Source organism: Cygnus atratus, chromosome Z, assembly GCF_013377495.2.
Source record: "Cygnus atratus isolate AKBS03 ecotype Queensland, Australia chromosome Z, CAtr_DNAZoo_HiC_assembly, whole genome shotgun sequence".
In the NCBI taxonomy this organism is placed as follows: domain Eukaryota; kingdom Metazoa; phylum Chordata; class Aves; order Anseriformes; family Anatidae; genus Cygnus; species Cygnus atratus.
The window spans coordinates 29,072,636-29,092,557 of NC_066396.1; the positions used below are offsets into that span (position 1 = coordinate 29,072,636).

The 19,922-nt window shown below is 34.6% G+C and overlaps 1 protein-coding gene across 8 annotated transcripts in view; it reads right to left on the reverse strand.

The window, feature by feature from the left end:
- The window catches only part of RFX3 (regulatory factor X3), a 190,408-nt gene that overhangs the window by 52,063 nt on the left and 118,423 nt on the right, over positions 1–19,922 (reverse strand). For all 8 annotated transcript variants that reach the window (XM_035565821.2, XM_050716145.1, XM_035565824.2 and 5 more), the window contains 2 exons: positions 10,539–10,663; positions 2,555–2,652 (listed from right to left, as the gene is read on the reverse strand). In XM_035565821.2, the coding sequence (XP_035421714.1) occupies positions 2,555–2,652; positions 10,539–10,655 (215 nt within the window). In that variant the 5' untranslated portion in view covers positions 10,656–10,663. The remainder of the gene's footprint in view (positions 1–2,554; positions 2,653–10,538; positions 10,664–19,922) is intronic.

Consider the following 19,922-nt stretch of genomic DNA (forward strand, 5'->3'; position numbering starts at 1 on the left):
CCTATTGACTGATTCTACAGAAACTAACAAAGGGATTCAGATATAGAAACACAATAAAATAAAAACATGGAAACCTGAAAGTTCATACTAAGCAGTCAGTAACATTTGGTTTTGTTTTCTTCAACCACTGTAAGCAGTCATGTAGTACCTATCTCATACACTGCCAAAAATGCATGTGCCAACAGCTCATGTGAGAATAACCTTTATGTGGTGTATCTGGGAGAAGCTAGTGACCATGGAATACTTCAAACCCATGAATCTACTAGAAGTCTTCAACTCTCCTGTTTAAAAACGAACAACAATGTGGTGGATTCATTCTTTCTAAAAACTTTTATAAATGGACATATTTTCTTTGTCCTCTGAGAGTATATTACTCTCAGGGGAAGACGCTTACTGAAACAATGATGTTCAGCTAAGGAAAGTATATAATATTACAGGGCCCAGCTTATAATATTTATAATTAGTTCTCAAATTACCCTTTGTCACCTAGGAGACAGGAAATACTCATCAACTTTTCTTTAGAAAAAAATTTCCACACGATATCTTAACTTATTCAAAGCTTGCTAGTGTTGAAATATGTTTATCTTAATTTCATATAAAACAAACGGTTACACTTTCGGAAACATACTGATCACATAAAAATCATTTAGTTGCTAAAGCAGTACAAGCCACGTTGTACCAGCAAGCTCCTCCTTCTACCTATTTTTTAAGTCACTCACATAATTGTTAAACTGTAAGCAATGTCTAGAAAAGTAAAATGTCTAGAGAAGAAACGGTGAGCAGCTATATCAGCAAAACTACAGCAGCATAAATAAAAATGTGCAGTCTCCTGCATGGAAGCAGTTTTTCAGGGCTATTTATCCATTCACACCTTTTTAACATTTTTTTTCCCCAGCCACCCACTCATCCTGGATTTTTGTTAGATCTGTTTGTCATCATTTTCTGCCTTCTGTCTTCTAGAATGTGAATCCCACATTCTCAATCCCTTCCACCAGTACTCTACCTAAAATTAACAGCCACTGCCTAATTGATCCCAGCCCAGATCTTAGCAGAGATTTTTTGTCTTTCACTTACTGCTATTAGTTGTATTGTTTGACAATTTGATTATAGCATTCAATAATTCAACATCTCAACAGAATAAAACATTTTTTGTTAAAAAAAATGTAATCTAGAAACTCAGAAAAAGTTTAAACTGCACAGAAGTTTAAACACATTCCTAATGCCACTGCTCAGATTTAAATTCCCAGTTGAAAGTGCTGAAGTAGTAGAACTTTTTAAAGAAAAGCTAATTAACATGTAGGAAAATTAGGATGTTTTCCTTTATTTCAACAGCTGAATGTCCTCAGCTAAAATGTTTTCAATTTTCAAAAACAATGTAAGCCAAACAAATTAGTTCAAAGAAAAGTAGCTTTCTTCACAGAAAATGGAAAACCTAAATGATTACAGTTTAACAATCATATGAGTGACTTTCAGTTGTTGTGATACCTTAAACTAGATACCAGTCAACACTCATTCTTAATAACTGGAAAGTCTAATGAATATTTAAAACATTGTTTAGGATTTACAATTGAGAAGAAAGCAGACAAGATAGTATATGACAGTAGTGATTGACCAAAGCAGGCTGCTAGTGTTAACATCAGAAGTCTCTGAATCAAATTACATTGCTCTTTTGAATCACTTTTGGATTAGCATCAACATATACTAAAAACAGTAAATAAGCTTTCTAAATGATTTTTGTTTCTTCCTCAACCCAGTAACATACCAAAAATAGCAAAAGGCAGGTAAGTGAAAAAGACAGGCAGGGAAGTTCCTTCCCAAGCAACATGATCTTATTTTAAACTAACTTCAGAGCTGGCCCTGCTCCAAGCCATGGATTAGACTAGATAACCTCCAGAGGTCCCATCAAACCTAGCTTATCGTTCTATGTTTCTGAACTTGTGTGTTGAAGAAAGGAATGTGATGTTGGAAAAGCACATTCAGGGAAAAGCAGGAAATGCACAATAATAGCCACAAAAGAGGCTAGAGAAGCAGCGAAAGAAGATAGCATTACTCTCTTTCCTCTGCCTCTCCTCATCCTTTTGGATTTTTTTTTTAATCATTTTATCAGACAAAGGAATGAATTACATTATTACTTTCTCTGAATAATAACTGCAGCCATTGGAACTTTTTATAGATTTGCCACTATGATTGCAGCAAGGAAGACAGAAGGCCTATGAGAAGATAACACTACCACAAAGTTCCACAGCACATCCTATGAACAGAACTTACTCATAAACCTAAAAGGTGCTTCTTCAAAGAGCACTATGCTGTACACATGTAACTTCATTTAAGTCCAGCTAAAACAATCACAAGAATTCTTTTCACGCAACAATTATACCTTTATAAACAGTGAATTCAGCTTTTCATACAAAAACTATTTCAAATGACAATAGTAAAAGCTTTGATTAATCCTTTTTTTTTTCCAACTTAAAATGAGTTGTTGATAGAATCTTACTGAAAATATACATTTAACTTCACATTTTAATAAACAAATTCTGATCATTTGCCAACTTACATAGCTCCATTAGTGTAGACCGTGTCACTTCCTTCCACGTACTGAACCTGGGCTGGGTAGACATGCTGTACCTGTTGCACAGTCTGCACTTGTTGCACCTGAAAACAAGAACACCATAAAATTGGGATGCTGTCATAAAAAGACTGAAAAATTACATTTACTAAAGAAGAAAGTATCCTTTGTCCACATGTATGCCTTTTCTTATTTCATTTTAGCCACGAATAATACGAGCCTTAATATACTTCTGAATGTACTATAACACACAGCTTAGATGTGCTACAATAAATTTAGAAATATAGGTTTACAACAAAATGATTTAGTTCTTGTTCAACTGGGGTTAAACTACAGTGGTTTAAGTTTTTTTCTAGTAATGTTTTGACCCAAAGGTACAATTACAGATCAAGAACCCCACTGTGTCACCCTCTTTCCAGAATATCAGCAGATATAACATACTCCAAGAAAAACTTTTTATAATACCAATGAGTTAAACAACAAGAAGCAGTACGGCATTTTCATCTATATTGCTGAGAAGGTATGCCTGCCTTGCAAAAGTGTATCACTAGTCACAAGACTACTCCTTTGACTCATATACTATGTGAAGCAGTTCAAGGTTATGAAAATTTCCTGTCCAGTCTTTTTTTTTCTTCTGCAATAGTAGAGATTAAGAAACCCGTATTTTACACGATATTGTCCAGAGAAGCCGTATTTCAGTGGTCCTAAACCTAAAAGAAGCAAAAGGATTTAGAGACTTCTTAGACTAGCACAGTATTACCCTAGAACTGAATCAAGAAAGTGACAAAGCACATATTTATTCAATAGATTTAATATAAACTACATGTGAATGACTGCTATTTTTCTCAGATATTTTGTTATGAGGCAACTTCAGCTTGATCCAGTTGCTCCTAAGAACAGCAAACGCCATAATCCCAGATCAAACTGCATCTCTTACATTTGATGGATCATCTCTAAGAGCTCTTTGAGAATATCCTCATTGTCATACCTTCACTCCACTATATTCTAAAGGTTTATTTAAATAAGCACAATTTTCTTAGTCTTTTATAGTACTGTCTCAGACTGTGAAAGGAAAACCTAGGTTTTGCACAGAAAATTTTTCTTAGGTTGGTATTAAAATTAAAATTCTGAAAACAAATGCAACAGTGTTTTGAATCCAGCTTTACTAGCATGATAGCAATGGTGTGACACAATATGATGGTTGAACTATCTATTAAAAGGCACATTTTTCTGACTTGCTACGTAAGTCATTATCTACATTGGCACAAATTCCTGAAATACGATTTATTCACTTCAAAAAAAAAAGACAATAAAGATATTTCTAATTATTAAGATAAAGTGTTTATGTACTTTACTGTGAAACATATGTGCCACAGACTACAAAAGTTTTAAAGCTTGACTCTAATAAAAGTATTTCTTCTTCTCAGGTGACTCTAGTTCTATGATGACCTGTAATCAACGGGAGAGTAAGAGTCACTGTTGAGCAGAGCACTGAACTGATCTACTTAACCTATACAGAGAGAAAACATCTTTAAAACAGACTTTGTTCTTAAAAGCAGTGATTTGTCACCTTCCATGTAACAGATTAGTTCCATTTTCTGTCCCAGTAGTACACCAGTGGAAATACTGGGGAAATGATGCAATTATCAACATGCTTCTGTCCAACCTCTCTGAAAAATCCCTTCATTCCCTGCTCACATGCAGTGAATATGGCTTACTCACTACTAAAAAACTAACAAACAAACAAACAAACAAAAACAAACAAACAAAAAAACCACTGTGTTTTATAAATAAAAGGAATTGATTTCTTTCCTAAAATCTCCAAACAGTTAAAATGGAACTTACTATACATATAAATGCAACATTAAAAACTTCCTGTCAGTCAATTCAGGTCACGTTCCCATTCTGTACAAGCTATTATAGTCTTGTTATAAGAATATAATACTCTTGGATGCAGGCAGCTACGATTTCATAAACTGTGGATTCAGCGCAGTGCAACATCTGTAACATGGATCTGAGAGGATACTGCAGGAAGGAAGTGGTATACCGTGTATCAAAGCTCAGACAGGGACTGAAAAATTTCAAGACATATTTAATTTCTGATTTGGAATGAAAAAACACCTGTTTCATTTTCCACAGAACAAAATAATAATTAAATAATAAAAATAAATAAATAAATAAAATAATAAAAAAAAAGTTTTAAAAAAAGTTTAAAAAGTTTAAAAAAAAGAAAGTTTTCATTGAATAGTTTCAAATTTTCACCAATTTTTACATATTTTATCTATGGGCCTAATATGCAGTACTGCCAGAAATATGACTCCATGCAAATAAAACAACAATTTTTAAATTGGCATTTAAGAATGGTTAAAGTGCAGGGCTAATAAGAACATCTAATCTTCTTTTGTAGATAAAAGTATTTTTCTTTTAAATTTTAATAATGAAGCCAGATTATAAAAAAGAGTTATTTTGCTTCAGGTTCTCCAAAACTCAGTACTGCTAAAGTTAAATTGATTCTGGTACTGAAATCTTTAGTGACTACACTGTATTGTACTGTACGTACCTCTGACTTTCTCTACCTCAAGGCTTTTAAATATTTTTCCTGCCAAGGAATATCAAATAAGTGACCTTTAGAGTGACCTTGCATTTGAAAATTCTGCCATGCTGAAACTCTTTGGCATGTGACACCTTAAATTCTACTTTTATTTCCTATTTTACTTCATTTTGGGAAAAATGTTTTCATTAGAGTTTTATTAGTTTAAGTGCCTGTGGATTTTTTCTTTAATCTTCAGGGACAGGAAGAAATCAAGTGCATACATGTACTCTCCATGAGCACACCATTATTTGAGAAGAATTTAGCTATGAAGAAACAAAATACCAAAGGAAAAAAAAAATCAATTTTTATGCAAATTGTAAAAATCGTTTTGTCTTCTATTTATCATTTTCCTTGCACATTTTATTAAACTGATTAAGGAATTGCATTAGATATGTTCTTTAGTTTTGGGGCAGAACAGAAACTGAAGATCACTGAGAGAACATTCAACAGATACCTAAACCAAAATGGCCTACTTGCATAAAAACAAAGAAACAAAAAAACAGACAACACACACACAAAAAGCTTCCCAATAATTTAATTAAATGATTAAGGCTGAAAACAGAAAACACAATGAAATATTTATTACAAAGCAACAGTACTCAAGTTCACAAATTTTATGTTTGTGGGGTCGACTGGTGAACTAGTCATGGGAATTGTTATTATCGTCTGGCCAGAAAACAGAAAATTAACTGGCTGGCATAGGAAATAATGAGTTAAATAGGGTTAAACAGATCATTCATTCCTCTTGCTTCAGTGATTCTAGCCTGGAATAACTGGAACAGGATTAGAAGTAAGCAGCTGAAATGTTCCAAGAGAACAAGAGGAGAATGAAAACTTATTTTGATATACATGTGTAATTATAATCACTAGTTGAAGAAAAAACAAAAAGAAAATTATATTGTTAATGATACTATCTCAAAGGAGCAAATGAGGGACTAAGTCATATTATATCTATGAGAGTTTGTCAACAAAGGAAATTGAATAAAAGCATATGGAAATACAGAAAATACTTTTAAGCACAAAAGCAAAATTTAAGAGAAAATTCTGATTTGAGATTTGCTGATTTTCAAAGCACTAGTAATCAAAGAGTAGAAAAATACAGTAAAACATATAAGGATTTTTAAACCACATTTAAAAGAGAACACATAATTATTCACAGTGCCTATGCCACATAGTTGTATATGCATCTTCTGTCCTCATATATAAAAATAATGTTTCTACTTTCATTAGTATGGATTACTTTTGGCAAGCAATATATAAATAGCGTATGCTGTAATATTCTAAGCACATTCATATTTATATAATGCTTAATGTCAGCTCGTGATTACGTTTTTCATATGCTAAACATGATTTTGCATTGAGACTAATTCTGATTACCAGAATTCTGCATCTTCAGTTTAATGAAACAGTTCTTTCTAAAGGTGATGGCCATGGTGTATGTTGACTACAAGAACTGCTTTGTTCAACTTCTGATGCATTGATATACCTTTGTAAAACAGATTACATGATTATTTTTAGTTTTATTTTTCCAATCCTTCTACGTTGCATAACATAAACTACTAAGTGCAGTTAATTTTTAATCTTTAGAAACTTTCTGCTCTGTGTTAGAGCACTTGTTGAAAAAAACAATGATACATTACCGAAAAATCCCCCTACCTGAGGAAGCAGACTGAGAAAATTCCTCAGGCTATTAAGACAGTTTAATTATACTCCCAACATTTTGGTCTTACTCTTGTTGCTTTTTGCTTACACATGTATATGTTTGTCCCCTCACCATTCCCCTCCATTCCATCTCAAGAGTGACAGTTGCTGTGCTGCATATAAATAACTGCCACCATTGCAATTTTTACCAGAAGGGAATCCTACGTTTTCATTAATGGTATCTGTTTTTTTTTTTTTCCTTTCTGTTTTGAAGTACCACAGCAGAGCTTTATGAAAGCCATATATATACTAGCTATATGCAAATTAGGGATTTGTTTAGTTGAAAGTATCAGGGGGCACTCTTTTGTTGTTTGCTGAAAAGACAGGATGCTTCAATACAACACAGCTGTAAGAGAAAGGTTTTCATTACACCCTTTCACTAATCCAGCTGGTTCTTCTGCGCAAAAAAAAGTTAATTTGGAAAGATATAGCATACATTTTGTGGGCAATGAAAAAACACTGATACCATGAAAATAACCCCAAATTCATACAGGCATGAGATGTAATTTAAGTATGGTGTACAAACAGTAAAGCAAATGTCGAAAATAAAGATCTCACAGGAAAAAATGAAATATTATACACAGCTTTAATATTAATTAAAAATTAATCTAAAATGGTCTTATTCAGTAAAATGTGTTAATAAATTACTATAAACATAAAAAGAGAAAAGATTCAGCTTACACCAAACTGTTGTACATACACAAATACGTTATAGTAACTTAGAATTAGCTAAATTCAAGAAGTACCCTATTGCTTTCGTAAATTATATTCATATAACGCTATAAAATGAATGTGAATATTCACATATTTTGTGGATACAGCTGGCATTATTATCAAGTATGTCTTTTATAAGCCATACAAAAAAAAAAAAAAAAGAAGAATTGAATATTGTATATAGTATTCACCTAAAAACTTCCCTCACACTTTCAACATTGGTAACTTTGAACATGCAAAAATAATAAGGCCTGTATCTCCCATCTAAATAATGACATAATCAAATTAGCATTTGTTTCTCCTGATTTTCTTTAGGCAGATTGACCTGCTCCTAATGAATATACCTAATGCCGAATATTTAGGCAAATGCAACCTACACGCAGAGAATTCTTCAGGGCAGATCACACCTACAGTTTCCTCTACACAATGATTGTTTCAATGTTTGATATTCTTTTTTTTTCACCCTCACCTTACAGCTGAAAGTACCTATCCCACCCACATTCTTCATCACATTTCTCAATGGCATAGCATGTTCACATCTTCACTCTTCTTTTAATCCTCACCATACATCCACATCTTTTAAAATTCCTAATGTTTTCTCAATAATTCTATAATCTATTTTCTTTCTCCATAAATAAGTATCTCCCACATATCATGTTTTACTCACTGCAATACTGTCTGTATTGACTGGTCTAACATTCTTGTTGCCTATTCAATGCCTGCAAAATTTTGCAAAACTCCTCTTCCTTGGCTGAGTTGATCCACTTAGCTTTTCTTTCTGAAACATTATGTTGATTCCTACTGGCAGAGTTTGAGGCAATTGGAAAAGTATAGTCTAATATTACCATGAGAAAAAATCATCCGAAATACTGATAGATTACTGAATGCAATGCAAAACTCAGAAAGCAGTAGTACTAAAGAAGATGTAACAGTTGATCACGGACAGTTTTCCAAACTTGCATCCCACCACCACAACAACAATGATAATAATAATAATAATTAGTTCTCATTAAGGCCTAATAAGGCCAAAACAATAAAACAATCCACTCCTTGGCTTCTGACATGAGTATTATATTGATAAATTGGAATAATTTCAGAAAAGATACAAACAATAGGTGACAGAGATAAATGTGTTAATTATGTAGGAAAATAAAGAGCCAAATCCATCCTACAAGTTTTCAGAAAAGTAGCAATTTTACACAACCAAAGTTTATAAATACCAAAGCCATGTGCATTGTTCATTTTCTCATGAAAAAAAATATAACAAATGCATAGAAGATCCCATCCTTACACTTAATCAATTCAATGATTAGAACTAAAATACTATAAAGTATCCTGTATGCCACTAAACGGTTTCCAATCTTCAATCCATCACAGTGATCAGTATTCACATAGATCAAATTCAGTATGTAAATTAGACCACCATATATTTAAGATATTTGCTTAAATAAACAACTGTGTAGCACTACCAAATTGCAGTATTTTATCTAAAAAGCTGAAATACAGCAGTAACAAAGAATAAATCACATAAGCTACATCCAAAAAATATCTGTCATCATATGAGAACATAAAAACATGTCAAGTTATCCAGATCATATTTCATAAAGAAAAAGAAGTCCTGTACTTTACAGTGCTTAAAAAATAATTAGCCAGACAAAATCTCCTATAAAGGTTTTCTGAGTTGAAGCATCACTGAAGCATCAATTAAAACTTAGCACACTATTAAAGAACCTATATTCTAATCAACATCAAGTTAGGAGAGAGCTGTACAATAGTTTGAACTCAGGAGAATACTTCAGACAACTGTTGATTCACTAATGGTGAATTCTGAGCAAATACACACAAAGACTTAAATAACATTTTTAAGTCCAAATTTAATGCTTTGAAACATTTTTGTTTTAAAAACAAGCTTGCATCCTAAAAGATACATGAACATACAAGCAGAAGCTATAGTACTGAAAGGCATTTGAAATGTAGTTTGTACATCAGGTAGAAAATGTTAGAAGAATGTAGGAGTGTGTGGAAAAATGTTACAAAAGCACATACCACCTGGAAAAAATATATCACCTGGAATTAAACTTGATAAAATGCCGAAAAAATAATTTAGGGAACAGTATTTCATTGGCAGAGACAGACTACACTATTTAATAAGTTATGTCTAATTCTCAAATTAGTGATTTTGAAATTAGTGATTTTTGAAGTCAGTTTTTGATGAAAACCAACATCGGTTGTCACCTAGAGTACTTGTCACAGAGACAGCTAATTTCTGTGTAAACAGGAAAAATCTTAGTTGTTACTGCTTTCATGTTCAGTCCCCGTTTTCAACCTCACAACTTTTTCTTTTTTCCTTCAGTCACCACTCACAAAGCTTGTGGGTGCTACATAAGTGAGTGACAATCTCATGTAACAGAGGTGTAAACTGTGCTGGCTGCTACAAGTCTTCTTACTTTCCTGGCAAATACACATTATGAATTACATATGGTCATACCACAAATACTTTCATGACATTGTGTAAAGATCTGCAGTGAATCAAGGCTAGAGATTAATCACTTTACATTGCAACATTTATATTGCACTTAATTGGAACTCAAAGCTAAAGGAAAAATGGTACAGCCAGCAATATCATAAATATTAATCATGATTCAAAGGAATAAATGTAACATTCAGAGATATAATTTAAATTTATACGAGTTATTAGATAAAGTACCTACTTTAAAGTACCTACCTCTAACCTACTGTTAGAATCATGTATGCTGGTGCCTGTCAAGATACTCTAGTTCAAGGAACAGACCTTGAAAACAGACTGCCTTTCTAGGTGGCTACTTTAGTTCCAGCAAAATAAAATCATTAAAGCAAAGCAAAACAGTTCATTCAGCAGCCCTGTACAAAATCAAGTTCTTTACTACACTGTGAAGAACTATCCCTCAGGATTTTTTATTTCCTCCCAAAACTAACACCACCTACCTGTTGCTGAACTGGTACTTGCTGTACTACCTGTGTGGGCACTGCTGCTTGGCTAGCCACAGATGTCTGTAAAGTCACAGTTGAACCTGTATCCGACCCAGTCTCTGATGTCTGCATCGTGGTCTCTGAATAAAATTAAGAAGTAAAATTAAAAGGTTAGTGCATTTATTTATTTTTTATTTTTCATTTTGGCACTTATTTTGGCACCCTAATTTGGGGGTTTTGTCCCTTAGCCTAATTGGATATCAAAATCAGCTAATATGAATCCCAGTATTAGCTAAAAGGCAACTTTTCCCCTGCTAGCATGAGTTATTGCAAATGTCTTCTCTCTTACTTTTTTCATACTTATATTTAAAATATCTTTTATTTACATATGCAGAGATATCTCACTTTGTTACTTTAGGAATAACTCAGAAAAATCAGCAGCAAGTAAAGTCTTCTCTAAGCTTTTATGGTCATCATTCAAAACTTTTTATTTTCTTTCTTACTGAATTATACTAAAAACTCTATACGAAGTTTAAAATTAAGCTTGTAACACTTCACAAAATGAAGGGTTGTAATCTGGAAAGCAGTCTCTGAAAAGCATTTAACGAGTCACAGTGAAAAAGCAACTCAAATACCCTTCAGCAGAAAGCATTAAAGCAACCATTGTAGTTGTAATCTGAGAAGAAATATTACCACTAAAACCATAAAGTACATATGCAGTAGAAAAGCAGCTAAAATTGTGACACTGACATTTTAAAGGGAACAATAGAAAACTGGATACAATACAGTGAAATGATTTGCGAGACAAAGAAAATGCTTTACAACGAAAACTTTATCAGAAAGACAACTGAGGATGTTGTTTGCTCTCACAGGAAATTTATACTGGGAACTATAGGGTTCCTCAATTTTGCACAGAAGATATAGCAATACATTTGACTGGAAAACAAATCAACAGTAATTGAAAGCCAGGAAGAAGACTGTTTTGTTTTGTTTTTTTAATCAGTATCTTTTATGCAGTAGGTTATTAACCAGTGAAAATAATAACTAGATGAGGCAGTTTCTTCTTCACCTGGTACCTTCAGAACAGAAGACTGTATATTTCTGTGAAGAATTACAGTCAACAAATACAAAACAGTAGTCTCTAAACCAATCACTATCTAAAAGCCTTACTTAATCCGTATTAATCTATTTTAGCTACAGAATATTTTGGCAACCCAAGTACCAATATCACCAAAAATGAGTAGCGTTACTATCCAGGTTTCTTTGAAGAATCTACAAATCTACCAATACTTACAATGCCCTAACCAAGTAATTTTTTAGTTTAACCGAACAGGCACAGATGGCTGGCAGGGAAGAAGGTACACTTTAACCTCCCCAAGACAAAGAAGCCTCCCCCAAAAAACAACCTACAATATTTACTGAAACAAAACCATAATAAAAAATGTATCTATTCAAGGGCATACTATTTCATAGTAGGAGGAATTCATTATTGCACAAATAAACCTTGGAAGCTCCTCAGAAAATTCAATATTCTCCTTGCTTGACTACTGAACCAGCTGCAATAACAGACCTTCCTTTCAAGGCTGGGTTCCAGAGCAGTTTAAGCTGATTTAAAGCCAGGTTTTTGCAGCCCCTCCCTCTTACTGACTGTGCATTCAAATGTAGTCCATGCAGAGCAGGAAACAGGCATATAAATTTGGGATAGGGACAGGAGACAGGCAGGACTTTGCCAGCTGGGAACATTATTGGCTTAAACTTCACTGAGCCATGTCTATAGTGCATAATAGATTTAACTGCTTTTCCAATATTCAGAAAGGCTGAAAAATTGTTGATCAAACTTGTTCAAGATTGATCAATAAGCTCTAAGTTACTATGACGACTGAACCCTGTACCTCCTTCCAGCCTGCCTGGCAAAAATTAGCATACAGAAAGAAATGAAAAAGAAAAACTAAACTTCACAGACAATGACTGAAATATTAAAAATCCTAATTAAATTAGGATTTAAATTCCCAATTATAAATGGATGTCCTCAGGATAAATACACTTACTGTGAAACAGTAAATTTCATACTTTTCTTTGTATCTAAAGAAAAGGCAGTATAAAATCCAAAATAGTTATTTATCTCAAAGAACTGTGCTACATTTCACATATCAGTCTATCCTAACTGAAAACCAATAGTTTTGCCCTTAAGTCAAATATTAACAAGAGCATTCAACTTCCAGCAGTAAAGTCCTGAAAGAAAATTTTATTTATTTTCCAACATGCAATCATTTTTAAAGTTTCTTCAGGTAACTTAAGTCATTGTGCCATACAAGACCTTAGATATTAGACCAAACTCCTCCACAATGTAAATGTATGATCTTAAATAAGCTCAGAGTCAAAGGTTTGGAAAACTACTTTTTGCAAAGAAAGGCAAAATGCGGATTTATGTTTTATATATGTATGCATAAACTTATACATGGAAATAATAATCATAGCACTGATTATCATACCTTGTGAACAGACACAGCACAATGGGATAGCAAGTGCTTTTGGGGGTTACCAAAACATAACAAATGACATAATAATGGCAACATACCTAATGGAATACTAATAATTGAATATTTTAGATTTATACTAAACACTAACACTATATTTTAAACACTGTAACCATTTTCTAAATTTGAGCAATTCAATTTTTACTTATCTCTTGCTCAGCACCAAGTCACTGCTAACAAGAAAGAACCTGGGCTACAGGAAACTATGAACTTTGATTTGCATTTAATTCATTTACAGATCTCATTTCTGATCATCTCAGATTCATTCACAGATGATCTTTCACTTTCTGAAGTCACGAGATTTTGATAAAGAAACATTCTTACTACTTTAAAAGCAAAGTCACTATTAACAAAGACTTTTTTTTCGTATTGAAAATATTTAGAAAAAAAACTTTCCTGTTTTGCATAATCATATGTAAATTCATTGGGCAATTTTTTTCTCATTATGGATCCTGCATAAATATAGAAAATAAAGAGAAGACAAAAATGTGTAGTGCAGACACAGTGCTGCCTGGTAAAAGCTACTTTTCAGCCAATTAAGAATTTAAAATTTTCCAAAAGTATCCAAACAACCCTGTGGATATGTCTATTCAGTTAGCGATGAAGCTCAGCCCTTAACTCATAAATCATATGAACTTTTGTCTCAGCCCATTGCCTTCAACTTGATAAAATCCTTCAGAAGTGAAGTAAAAAGAGAAACAGCTCATATGAGCCAGCTGGAGTTCACTCTTACATGTTACCCAGGCAAAAACATTGGTAGGCTGACAGAATAGTGGAAATCAAAAGTTTAATGTTAAGTAACTTCCTAAAGCATCTCTCTGCTATATAAATGCACTTCCAGTCTGTTTCGTGGCTCAGTTAATAGGGTTATTTTAAGCCACCAGTTCTAACAAACACTCATACAAGGCACTGCATGTCCAGCTGGAAGCAAAAGTGAAGAGTCCAAAAGAATTAAAAGGCATTATTTCATAGCACCCTTTAGCTTCACTTGACTGCATGTTGTTTCCTGGTTACAGTGTACAAACATGTCAATCACTGAAAGGGAGGAGGAGTGCTGCTGTAGTCAAATAGAGTTGTGACTTTTAAGAAGCCGTTCCGACACTGTTAATTGCTATGTCACGTCTCACACCGTACTTGATCATTACATCTGCAATTCAAGATGAAATGAAATTAGAGGGAGGTTCTCTAATCTGAGAGAGGAACCTAACATCTTTCTGTCCTTGTGGCAGTTGTCATGGAGTGTGCCTGACTGCCGTTAGTGCCAGCCCTTTTAGAAAAAGGAAGCAGCTTTCTTCCAAGAAGAGAGGATACCCTGCTTGTAAGCCAGCCGTCAGTCCCTGTGGAAAAGCCTTGACATGGGCAGACCACAAGTACCACTGACAGCTGACAGTCTGCTGATAGGCACTGTGGGATGCTGAACAGGGGTAGTCGAGAATCAGGTACTCTGCCCAGTCCTATAGGAGAGTGTAAAAAGTCACATATGAGACCTTACAGGGACATACAAGAGTGGATCCAGGGGTACGTGGGACAGAATCCCCAAGGAGAACTGCAGACAGTCCAGAGGACCCCATGGCCTGTCCTAGGACTACCCATGACACAGCTGGCACTATGACAGTGACCTGCCAAACTTCAGACCTCGTCATTTCATCCACAGGGCACGGAAGCTGTGTAACTTGGGTAAACTGCACCTACATTTCAGAACGAAGTGTTTTGGTGACCAAGTCCATTTCATCTTTACACTCTCAATTTGGTGACAGACCCATATTTAAGCATTCAATTTGATGTGCTTGTCTACCTCAGAATCATAGTTACATTCTTCTTAATAATCTAGGCTAATTGGTAGCTCTATAGACTGATTTATCAGTAAGTAAATGAGGACGGTTACAGCATGGCTGGGGAACATAAACTTTGCTGTTTGTTTTCCCTAAGCAGAACATTAGGTTTACCTAATGATGTAATATTGACTTATTCAATAGTATTTTTTTTCATCATTCTGCTCTAAGTCTTCATCCCAAATACAATTCCTTACCATACCACATTATACGTGATTGACTTTCCTTTGCAGATGCCATGTAATGTTTGAAAGTAAACTTTTATCAACTTCCTATTCACCATTAGTTTTTGAAACTACATGTTTGTGAGGCAGTCAGTGTAATTCTTTTACATTGCATCAATGTTATATGAACACATTTTGATAATCTAGATGGAGTCTCTCCATTTCTCACTGATGCTACATATAAGTACAGTACTGTATATTACAGCAAAAAGACACCATCCTTGCCTAATGGGAGTCAGGTGTATCACAAGCAACAGATCCATGTTTGACAATGATCCTTTTTATTCTGGCTAATTAAGCAGTTGGACACACCCACCTGTTAATGGTTTTGCTTTGTTTAGCCAGTACTTGCTGTATCATGTGAATGTAAACCAAATAGGGCACATTCTGAAAGAAAGCTAATTAACCCCTCCAAGTGGGAAAAAGTTATTGCCCAAGCCCAGCTGCTGAACGTGACAAGATTAGCATTTCTTCAGTCTAGCGGAGAGTACTCAGGCAAAGCTACTATGCTGAAAATTACCCTTTTCCTGCATATTCTGTAAAATTTCATGTTGTCTGTTAAGTTCCCCAGAGATTTTTTAATACACTGAAATTCACAATTGGAATCCTTCTGTTTTCTAGACTTGAAATATCACGGCTAAATAGTTGAAAACTATCTAACTTGAACAATTAGTTATCAAGTAAGATTGTTAAAATGTGTCATATTAACGATTACTGTTTATTTTCTTATTGGACTGCTTCACTCTGAACTAATTGACTTTTTTTAAAGCTATTAGAGTACACAAAGTTTTGTTCAGCTGCATATGCATTATTGCCTACACAAAATGATATAGCAGGTTTTAAATTAATGCAGAAAATAAAAGCCCGTTATTTACTTTCAAGTGCAGCAGGAAATTTCTTTTTTCTCCTCCATAAGGCTAAATAAAACATCCCAGAAGGTAAAGTGAACAAAATCTTGTAATCATACACAATAGTGACAAGCTTTTAATGGTCAGAATAAAAAGCTAATCTTCAGATCTTATGTATTTATAATGTTGAAACACCAATATACTCATTAAGAATTTCTGGCCACATAATGTGTTTCACAATAAAGGAAAGCTTCCTAGAATATCTAATTTCAACATGTAATACAGAATGCTTGGTTCCTGAACAACAGCATAAATTGAAACAAGTCTTAATAATACTCTAGAGTTTTAGATAAGAATTCTTTCTTAATATTTGTGCAAACATAAATTTTATGAATAACTGCCTTCAAACAAGAGATATTGAATGAATTACAGGGAAACATTTATTTGTATTAGCAGTAAAGCAGAAGGCAGTTTTTACGTGCTATTCACAGTGAAAAATAAAAAAAGGAATATTGTAAGTAATTTTAAGATATTAACGTATTTTCATGTCAGAACACCAATTTCTTACTAAACATTGTTTGATCATTTGCCTTCTCTCTGATTCTTAAGGATACCAAAGTAGGCAGCTAAACACTGAAGATATAAAGACTGGTTCCTAAATATTTCAGTTAGCAACATGCATTTCATTACTCTTCTCAGCTTTTCAAGGATATGCGGGTAGAATAGTGGTTAACTGAATGGCACAGAATAAAGTATATAGCCTGATTCTCTGGATTCACATATAATTTCCAGTAGTACAACCCTACAATAGCAGAGTAACAGCAAGAGGAAGTATGGAAATACACACAATGAAAGGGACCAATGAAAGTGGTAACAACTCCACCAAAAACAAACAAAGAAACAAAAACCAAAAAACATTAACAACATCAAAAAGCAACGTCATCAATTGTCAAAATGAAATTCCATGTTTCCAGCAGATCACAGAAAACAAACACATGGACACGTATGCTGAATTTACCCTTGGTGGGTAGTATATCAATATTATACATCAGGCCTACACATCAATACACAACAACAAGAAGGTTACATTCACAAACAACAGGACAAAACAAAACTGAGGAGTTTCTTTTGTTGTGCTGAGACTATCAAGAACAACAGCTACAAGAAACAAAACTAACAACTTATAAAAAAAATTTTAATTCTATTATCGGGCATTGATTTTTCAACTGGAGATTCTTTAAGTGGAAAAACCTAGGTGATGCTCTCCTTCATCCTGCCAATGATGTGAAAGGGTGTGAGGAAGAGGGCGCTGATACTGTGTATCAACAACTGGCTGTAGAACTAGCACTGGCAACAGCATTTGGGGTTCTGTGACCATGGAACTCTGTTCGATGGTCAACATCTACTTAAGGAAGATGGCATCTACCTCACTAAGTGGGGCAAAAGAATCTTTGCCAGCCAGATGGCTAACCTCATAAGAAGAGATTTAAACCAGGAACAACTGGGTTACCAGCAGTCCTGTAAGGGTTTGGTGGACAGGACTGATAAGTAAAGGGCCTGGCGTGATATAAATGAAAGGCAACATGTAATCAACAAAACAGGGCTTAAGCAGGGTCATGTCAAGCATTTGCAGGCAAAAAAGTCCTACAAGGCACCATTATGGAGAAACCACCCAGACCCCTGGGAAATTAGTATGCTGGGGTATCTCTCTGAAGTGCTTGTACACTAACTAAGGCACATAGCATGGGGAACAAACATAGGGAATTAGTCATCTGTGTACATTTCCAGGACTATCATCAGTATTGTAGAGTAGACAGAATTCCTTATACAGTGCTTATCAGCTCTTTTGCATTTTTCTTAGCGGACATACTCTCTCCACCCCCACACTCCCATAGTCTCTTTTACCACTGCTTTGGTTAAAAAATTGCAGTGTTTTTGTTGAGATTAACAATAACTAGTTTTATGATATTCTGTCCTGGGCCACGGAGGTGTGGAGGGTGGACATAATCTAATACTTCAAGCACTGACTATCACCACTTGAGATATTTTGCCTAACAGCCAATGTTTTCTGAGGAAGAAAGTGAAAGCGGACCTCCACCTGTACAAGACCATTCCTCTCACTTCTGTATTGATGATATGATACTGGAAGTAGATTCAGATTTCACTTCAGAGGTGAGTTGGGTTATTTTTTTCTAATGTGCTGCAATCCTTTTGTCGAAAGAGAGTGTATGTAAACATGATACTAATGAAAGAAAGGGAGAAAATTTGATATGAAAATGGAAACGACACTTGTGTTAATCACTCAATAGATCAAAATATAAAATAAAACAGGTAAAGCATTATAGTCATTGGAGCAGCTACTTAACAGAATGACCAATTTTTACAGGAAATAGTTTCTGTTCTCTGTGCATTACCTCCATGTTACAAATTTTCTGTTGTGATGCTTCCTGTGATATTTGCATAGAATGGCTGAAGATGGAATGGACTTCTGGAGGCCATTTGGTCCAACCCCCTACTCAAGCAGGGACACCTAGAACAGATTGCCCAGGGCCATTTGGATTAAAACAAATGAGCAAATTAACCCAAATCCTCTCTATATTGGAATATTTGTAGGCTTGCTACAGTGATAATTCTATGTAATCATTTAAACTATTCCAGGTTGAACAGACTGGATAAAATCTCACCAGTTTCTCCCATTTTGTGAGAGAAGGATGTATGTCTTGCAGAACAGCAGATGACTTAGTGATTACCTTCTCCTGTTAAAAATGAAGGGACTAGATATATCTTTCACTGGAGCTTTCTTCTCCTGTAGTGTGGAGGCCCACTTATGAAACATATACTTTTATTCTTGCCCACACACATATCACAAAACTGTTGCCTTTAAAACAGAAAAATGAAAATATCTTGTTTGACTTACACCCGGACTCCTGACTAGACTGTTTGATTTAGTATAGGAAGTGTAGTATTTTGTCATATTTGCTTTCTTGGAATAGTCTGCAAGTATCTGACAGGAAACAAGACTGGAAAGCAGTTCATAAATATGTAATGTCCTTCTGAAGAAGACAGAATAGACCAATATCTATGTAGTGACACCTCAGGGTAAATAGTGCCTTTGGGCCAGACTGGTCTTGACCCTCAAAGAGGTGTTCAAGTGCCAGTGACATCTCGTGAAAGCTGGAGAAGAGAAAAAAGTCTCACTTTTGCTCTAGGTTTCCTTGTCCAAGAGTCCAGAAGCTTGCCCATCTTGACCTCAGAGACTAAAACCTATGAATGACTGTGGATATCAGAGCCAACAATAACCATTATGCTTATGGGACTGTACACCTATGACTTGAACAATCTTCAGTGAGGTACAGAATAAGCCAAAGTTTTGTGAACTGAATTACTTCAGTGCAAATCTCCTTTACTGATCACACTCAGACATGAATTACCTGGAACAGTCTGGCAGGGCATGTGAACTCTTCCTTGACAGCAGAGTAATTAACTCAGCCATGGAGCTGCAGTCAGCTCAGAACACCTACATAGCTTGCTCATTGCTGTCCGAAGTACATCATGTAGATGTGTCCTTTGAATTGCCACAACTGAAATGCATTTTTAACTACTTCAAGAAAACCACAACTTTCTGGTGTAAGCAGTTGACCAAATAACTCACAAAGTCTGGAATCCCAAAAGATGAAACCTATCCTCGAGGAATTTTTAAAAAGTAGTATTTTGAATAACTCTGTCTTAAACCAACACAGATTGATGTTTTAGGACATCTTACTTACCAGGAGGTTTGTATGTTTTTATGCTATAATCTGATATATTTTATGGGTCTGCAGAGAGCATCCTTCTCCCTTCCACTTATGATTGTTCCTGGCTTGACAGCATTTGCTATAGTAGCACATATGTCTCTGCAGATACTTAGGAAGTTCTGTTTTATGTTCCAAAGAGGATTTGTAAGGACTGAATGGTTTAA